Source organism: Nannobrachium achirus (assembly GCF_963921795.1).
Source record: "Nannobrachium achirus genome assembly, chromosome: 13".
Taxonomy (NCBI): domain Eukaryota; kingdom Metazoa; phylum Chordata; class Actinopteri; order Myctophiformes; family Myctophidae; genus Nannobrachium; species Nannobrachium achirus.
The window spans coordinates 37485396-37493922 of NC_137833.1; the positions used below are offsets into that span (position 1 = coordinate 37485396).

The 8527-nt window shown below is 42.7% G+C and overlaps 1 protein-coding gene across 1 annotated transcript in view; it reads left to right on the forward strand.

Moving 5' to 3' along the window:
* fmn2a (formin 2a) overlaps positions 1 to 8527 on the forward strand; it is a gene marked incomplete at its 5' end in the record, with an annotated part of 77551 nt that overhangs the window by 49480 nt on the left and 19544 nt on the right. Inside the window, 3 exons of the mRNA XM_080740697.1 lie at positions 4811 to 4902; positions 5025 to 5154; positions 5326 to 5472. Of these exons, the coding sequence (XP_080596823.1) occupies positions 4811 to 4902; positions 5025 to 5154; positions 5326 to 5472 (369 nt within the window). The remainder of the gene's footprint in view (positions 1 to 4810; positions 4903 to 5024; positions 5155 to 5325; positions 5473 to 8527) is intronic.

Sequence of the window (8527 nt, forward strand, 5' to 3'; positions counted from 1 at the left end):
TCACATAGATATCATTCAGTGAGTTGATGCACAGACTAACCTGTAAACAGGAGAATGAAGCACACAGAACGTTTGTGTTGTTAACAGACTGGTTGCTCTCATCAGAATGACGGTGAGCTTCCGGTCTGCAGGTAATAAGCTCCTCTGAGGAGAATTGGGAAAACGCTCTCTGATACTGCCCCCTACTGACCAAACTGAAGATGACTTCCAATACTTCTAGATACATTGCAACTTACAGCTCCCAAAACGAATTCACATCACAAAATAAAATAAATAAATCAACACAAAAATGTGACTACATTCTAGGTGGGTCACACTAATGACACAGACATCATCATCATGTGCCTATATCATGCTGCCACCCACCTCCTAGACCTTCCAGAGCTGTGGGTGAGAACAGAGCAGGATATCTTCCTATCCATCACATGGTCTCAGCCCTTGGACTCACACAGTGTCGTGCCCTGCCCTTTATTCACAGCCTGAGTGGCAGAGATACCACCAGCTATCCCTTTTTCACTGGAAAGAAGGCATGGTTCAAGACCAGCATGGGTCTAGATCTCCCTGCACTTCAGGAGTTTGGTGAAAATTCCTCTTATTCCCTCTCAGAGGATGTCAAGAATCAGGCTAGAGACCTCACAATAGCTGTATATGCATCAAAAGCTGACCATTCGGAGGACTTTGACCTGGCAAAGCTGAGAGTGTACAAGTTCCTAAATAACCGATCAACCCTGTTGAAGCTGCTGCCACCTACAGAAAATGCCTTTGGCCTGCACCTGAAAAGAGCTGCTCTAGCAGCCATAATAGATAAAACTGCACACATCGCGAAGCCAGACATCCCTTGCTTCACTGAATATGGATGGTCTCTCAGTGATGGGAAGGCAGTCCCCTGTCCATCTACAGAGCCAGCCTGGCCTATATCAATGGACAAGGCAATATCATGTAGCTGTATCAAAGGCTGCCAGAAAAACTGTTCATGTGCGAAGAAGGGAATTGCATGCTACTTGGGGTGTCGTTGCCAAGGACTGGAGACAAGATGCAGCAGGATAGGTACACATGACAGTGATAGTGACTAGCAATTATTTGCATTATAATGCAGCCTGTTTTAATCATGTGTTCATTATAATTTCCCTGAAGCTGAAGTTGTTGGAAAGCATGTGCATGTCTATGTGTGAAAGACCCAAAAAGGCAGTTGCATTCATTTCATTGAGATAATCTCTCTCTTTTTTTTTTATTAAAAAATAATTTCTAAGATACATTGTTTTGGTCTCTGATTTTATCTGAAGTCATTGCTACAACTACATACAGTAGAATCGGACAGGAAATATAATATCTCGTTTACAGCCATTTTGACAACATGCAAACTCAAGAATAATACAGGTATAAGTCCCTTCTGTGCCATAAATCTTAGCAAATGGATTCATATTGCTTGTATTTGCAAAAGCAGTCAACAATCATGGTAGAAATTATGTTAAAGCTCTATTTTGGGAGTCCACCATCTTGCAAATATGCACAATAAAGGTCCAGACACACCCAAAAATAAAATTAGCTATTCCATTGAGTCTCCCATGGTCAGACACCATGAAATAGACACCAAGTTTGCGTTTCTAGCTCATCTGGTTCAGAAGTTAGAGGCAAAACCTATTTTCTGGGTCCTTACATTATGGCGGCCATATTGTGGCGGCCATATTGGATTTCATGGAAACTTGCAATACAAAAAATGTTCATATGTATACCATTGATCAACCTGTGAAGTTTCGTGGAAATGTCCCTCAGTTTAAAATTTTTATAGGGGCTAATATTGAGGCGGCCATATTGGACTTTGTTGTACAAATTGACCGGGTTGTCCATATAGGTTGTGATCCTACTGGGTCATAGATAATATTTCTGGTGGACAACTTTGTATGTCGGGGCAAATGCAGGTTTCCTAAAAAAAGGCTGGTTTGCCCCCTGGGTAGAACCCTGGGGGCGCCCTGAAACCAAATGGACATGGTGGCCGTTTTGAGGTACTGCAGTTGGGTCTACTCACATGAACGCTCGTCTAGGCTTCTTTGTATTGACGCGCGTTCATACCGGAAGTGCTCGTTCATGAAGCGCGTCCATGAACACAAATTATTTTATTTTTTTATGACTTTATTTTTCAATTTTCAATTTTTTCAACATCAACATCACATACAAACATCAACCCCTTCCACCCACCCGCCCCAGGCGCCCCATGAACACAAATTATGACGCAAAACGCGTCACAGTAGACCCACTACGTCACGGTTTTACTAGCCGGAAGGAGGGGTGAAAACGCCTCATGCGCTGGGTGAGCAACTCAATGCAAGTGGACGGGCGGGGATATCTGGTGTCCTCTCTATTCTTATTATAACTCTATGGTCGGGAGCAGTTAGGGGTTCAGTGTCTTAATTAAAGGACACTTCGACATGCAGCCAGGAGTAGCCATGCAGATGGAACCGGGAACCTTCCGATTACAAGACAGCCGCTCTACCTCCTGAGTCACTGTAAATAGTAGGCTCTTACTGTTGGGCTTTGCCAGAGCCATGTCTGTTTATGACACTGGACTCCGAGCACAATTTGTTCTTTGGAAAATACAGCATCGGCAACACAATGCAAAAAGAAAAAAAAGTAATAGCAGAAATCTGAGTGACACAAATAATGATTAAGTCCTGGCTGGACCTGTTTAGCCCTGTAGTGGAAACCAGGCTAATGAATACCACTTGGCCTATTGGTCAGAATGCTCAAATCCATGGCATCGCAAATATCAGCCCTACTTTCTCTGCACATTTGATATTCCACACGGGACCGTATTTCTCATGCTAACAACCAGGGCAACATGCCCCGGCAATTCAAAGATCACACGCTAATGCCTACTTGTCCCCAAATTACACCGCACATTTCTGAGCCCTCTGCTGCTGCCCTTTGAGAAGTATCTGCTTTGTGTTAAATGTATTTACACTTGAAACCAACTCGGGACAAGGCAAAAACGGAGCTTGCCCTCGTCGACAGAAGGCAGTGGTGTGTAGAATACTAATCGGCCCCTCAGCTCGTTTGATGCTGCCGTTTGATGTTGTCCAAGAAGCCATGCCGGGGCCAGAGCTCCAGAGAGAGAGACACTGGGAATGACTAGCTCTCTAAAGACTTGTGCTTCAGGCTCTATATGTGGATTCTGGAGGGAGTTTATGTGTTTCTCCTCTCTGGATGGGTTTATGCAGGGGTGTCACAAGGGGGGGAGAGAGGGGGGGGGGGGGGGGGGGAATGGGACTGAGTTACTAGGGCCCAAGGTGGAGGGGCCTTCATTATTTTATTCTTTAGCTATTGGATTTTTTTTGAAAAGTAGTGAAAATATGTGCAAATCTTTCAATATGTCTTTTTTAAGCGAACAATTGTAACTCAAATTTGTCTTCTGGGGGGGCTCCCTGGAACTAAATATTTTGAGATGGGGTCCGTGGCCAAATACATATCATTTTGGGGGTCCTTCACGAAAAGGTTTGAGCACCACTGACATAGAAACATAGGTTTTTCAAAAAACCTTAGAAGGATTTGAAATATTCAAAGACTTACACAAATTATTAAGATTTTTCAAAAATAGCAGATCTACAAGCTCGCAAGCGCGGCAGCTTGTATATCTGCTATTTTTCAGTAGTTAAAGCACAAAATAATGCGTAATAAGGCATTCCCAATCTAAATGGGTTAAACCCCCTCCCCCTATGAAGAACATTCATGGGGGGGCCCGCAGTGAATCCTTGTACCCAGGGCCCGGAATTTAGTGCGACACCCCTGGTTTTATGGCTCTGCCAGTCCACGTCAGATGTATTCTAACAGCCATTGTCTTTTTGCCTGTTGTGAAACGAAAGGGCATTTCTGGCCTGTGTTTCTTTCAAACCACCTTGTATAAGGCTGTGGTGTGGAGCCTGACAGCGGGATAACGAGGAGGAATGTGGCATGGCCAAACGAGTATGCAGTACAAAACTGCACTTTGCTTCTTATTCCATACTGTTAATGGAAGCCCCATGGCTGTTTTGTATGTGTCTATGGAGTTAACATTACTCTATTAATACAGTGGTTCCCAAACATTTTAGCCTGTGAGCCTGTGAAGAGAAATTAGACATTAGCCCGGGACCCAAACTAGTGAAAACGGCGGAACTGCAAGCTCACAATGCGTTGCTTCGCACTGCATTGTGAGCTTGTAGATCAGCTATTTTCCCTACTTCTTAGTCATTTGTTTTTCTCTATATTATTCACGTTTTTAATGCTCGTTAGCATGTTATCCATTAAGCTATGGTAGAGAAAGAGACAAGCAGTAGATACACAGTAGTTCAGAAGCAAGCGTTAAACTGGCACAGGTATGATAGTAGCTGTTACACCATGTTTGGAGCCTAAGAACAAGAACAAATGACATTTATAAATGTCAATTATGACTGTCTTAACAGCCGTTTTTTTCGCGGCCGGGCCAGGGGGCGGCGGGCAGACTCGAGCCATCTAAATCAGCTTCAGTGATTTCTACTTTAGAATTATTAATATTGATTCAGCTGATCATCTACACAGTATACATAGCTTTCTTCAAGTTAATCACAGTATTTCTGCATCTTTTTAATATTAAAACCAGATTTTCAGTGTTGTAGTGATAAATTGCCTCAATGAAATGTGTGTATGTATAGGTGGTGAGCTCATGTCACATATAGTTTCTACAGCCATGGCATGAATTTAAAATCTGTTTGGTTTAAAACTCAAATACTTGCATTGCAGTACACCTTGACTTTGATATATTTTTCTCAATATGCATTAAAGCCTTTTTGAACATTCACAGAGAGCCCAAGAGGATGAAAAGGACCAGATTGAGAAGCACGTTAAGATGTCCAAAGGCAAAGAAGACGCCAAGCCACTGGACAAGCCTGAGCAGTAAGAGTGAATCTATTCACAGGAACAAAATCATCGGATCAAAACTCTCTCATTTCATGGGGGTTTCGAGATGCGTATCCCAGATGTTCAGTGGTTGACGGGCCTTGTCATCTCGTCTTCAGGTTTCTCTTCCAGTTGTCCCAAATCCCCAACTTCTCCGAACGGGTGTTCTGCATCCTGTTTCAGTCGACCTTCTCTGAGTGCATCTCCTCTGTTCTCCGCAAGCTAGAAGTCCTGCAGAGAGTTTGCAAGGTGATCCGATGACCCGTTGTTCTTCTGCTATTGCATTCTGTCACGCTCTGCTGTCCTCTCTTCTCAATCTAATATAGACATCAGTGTTGTCTCTCACCTGTGCGCATGCATTTACGCTTTTTGTGCTCGCGTGTGGGCGTGCGTGCGTGTGTTTGTGTGTGTGTGTACCAGATTCTCCAGGGCAGTATGTGCGTGATGCAGGTGCTGGGCTTGGTGCTGGCCTTTGGAAACTTTATGAACGGAGGGAACCGCTCTCGAGGCCAAGCGGACGGCTTCAGCCTGGACATCCTGCCAAAACTGAAGGACGTCAAAAGCAGTGTGAGTGCTCTGTCTCAGGGGCGTCACAAGGGGTAGGAAAGTGGGACTGAGTTACTAGGGCCCAAGGTGGAGGGGCCCTAGTAACTTTAGCTATTGAAAAATAGCAGATATACAAGCCCACAGCGCGGCACCGAGTGCCGCGCTGCGAGCTTGTAGATCTGCTATTTTTTAAAAGTTGTGAAAATCTTTGAAAATCTTTGAATATATGTATTTTTTAAGCAAACATTTCGAACTCAAATTTTGCTTCTGGGGGTCCCTGGAACTAAATATTTTGAGATCGGGGTCCGTGGCCAAATACATATCATCTTGGGGGTCCTTGACATAGGTTTCTTGCACACATTTTCACGATTTTTCAAAAATAGCAGATATACAAGCTCGCAGCGCGGCACTCGGTGCCGCGCTGTGAGCTTGTATATCTGCTATTTTTCAATAGTTAACATTCATGGGGGGCCCGCAGTGAATCCTTGTACCCAGGGCCCAGAATTTGGTGTGACGCCCCTGCTCTGTCTACTTGAACCAGCACGAAACACCGCTGTTCACACTGAAGGGAAATACATTAAGATTAAATCTTATGATGTGGATAGTCTAGTCTGTTAACAGAGCAATCACAAGCTCATGATATTCAGATAAAGAAACTATTCAAAGACCATTCAACAGCAGCTGTAGGAATTAGTCCTTTAGCTGTATGAGACAGTAAGTTGGCAAAATGTATATGTTACTGTCATAGTGAAAGAAATAAGAGACTTTTAGTGGGGGTTGATGTAGAAAGGTACTCACTAGATGACTTGGATTATGTTATTGCGACCGTAGGTCGCATTTACTACCAAAACCTCCACAGGCTGTCTGTCCGTCAGTCAGTCAGTCAGTCCGTCACACTTTTGCCCTGCTCATATCTCCACAACCGTTGCCCCCATCCATGCCAAATTTTGCACACACACTCCTTGTCTGCCAAACTACAACCTCCAAGGACCCCCAGATGTAAAAAATGACCAAATGTGCAAAAATGACCAAATGACCACCCCAACGGGGCTGCTCACGGGGAATTCCCGGGGACCACCGACTCCTGGTGCTCCAGAACGGATGCAAAAGTGGTGGCGCCCCCAGTGGAGGACCCCCTGCCACTGCAGCGCACATAAAATGCCGTAACTCGGGCTAGGAGCGTCCGGGAGAGCCGGGGCCGGTACCTATTCGTCCGCCAAGGCAACGCGGAGACCCCACCCCTCATTTCTCACATGGCCCTATTCTAGCGCCACCTTCAGGCCGATTTTTAAAACACATTTTTGGACACTGCTCCTACAGTTTTTGCCATAAAATCACGAATATCACTACACAGCATGTCTACACTCATGTCATCAACATGGATCAGGAAGATTTTGGAAAAACAAATTTTTGCCCTATTTGTGGAGATAAGCCACCTACGGTCGCTTATCTCCCGATTAGGGAGTCTTACTGGTACTGGTATTGCTGAATTAGTGGGTTGGGACCCAAAGTTCTGACTGCACTGCTGACAACAGCAATTTAACCTCTCATACATCCCATGTTATTTGTTGTGCGTCTGTAGTAAAAATGACTGATCTATACAGTATGCTCGCTAAATCTACAACACAATGCGTTGAGTGCTTATAGATCAAACGTTTACCTATTTTGAAAGAATGCTAGGGTTCATGTGGTAAAGAGAATGTTTGTTACTTAAGGGACCATACCAGTGGTCTGGCATGTATGGTATGACTCAAGGTACACTTGACATTTTCCAAAGCCGTGGTTTGTTCGATTTTCGAAGAATCCATTGGATTGCAATAATTTCAGTGCGGTATGAAAATCTACTTGCAGAGACTTGAGTCTTGCTTGAGATAGCTAATCCATCACACTTGATATCATTGTGTGGTTATTTTCTTTGTCAAAGTTACATCAGTGCGTTTTAAAGCATGTTAAAGCACAGGTTGATTTGAAAAGTACACAGCCCCGGGATAAGAATAGATAGATTTCTGAATACATAATAATTAACTAATGTTATTTATTGAATTAGCCTTTATTGTCTCAGAGGAGAAATTTGTCTTGGGCAATAAGAATTTAACCGTTGTTTAGCAAAAGGTTTGACTAAATTATTCAGGTAACATTCTAATAACTTTGGAGAAAACGTGAACAAAACCGGAAGGGAAAAAAAAGCCATTCACAGGAAAGTGGTCAATTTACAGTATATATTATTATGTTGGTAAATGGCAATACATGTCATTGCCTGTTCACAATGACATGTATTGTTGTTAATCCTGATTTCATGGCCAATTAAAATGTGAATCTCTGTGTGACATGACATGAGAACTACATGTTGGCTGTTCATGTAATCGTTCTAATAATTGGACACTGGTTTATACTTCTCAAACACCTTTAAGATCTGACCACAATGTAAGTAATGTTAAGTAGTGTATAGAGTGAAGGTGCCTTCTTGTTATACTGATCTAAGTTAAGCTTTACTTCAGGGCAAATAAACTGATCCTACTGTATGTCAGCAACTCATACACAGGGAACTTCACCCCCAGACAGTGTTGATTTTGTTGACTAAAACTATGACGAAAAATGTTTGTCGACTGCCTTTATTTCACTGACGAAAACTAAATAAAAACTAAATAAAATAAGCTGTGATGACTAAAACTAAGACTAAATATAATATATTTAGTCAATATTATTGACAATTTCGTCAACAAAATAAAAACTAGACTAAAACGTTAGGGAGGGACTAGTGGAGAAGACAGTCATTTTATGTTTGGTTGCTCTCAAGTGTTGCGTGCTGAAAATAGCAGATCTACAAGCTCACAACGTGTCGCAGCGCGAAGCGTTGTGAGCTTGTAGATCGGCTATTTTCAGCACGCAACCAAGTGTAAAATCAGTAATTCTGATGCCATCAAGGCCTGCCAAAATACATTTTAATCAACTGTAGATTTAGTTGCCTAAAATCTTATGATATTTAGTCGACTAAAATTAGACTAAAACTAAAACTTTTCAGGTGACTAAATTATGCCAAAAATAAATTACATTTTATTCAAAAGACTATGACTAA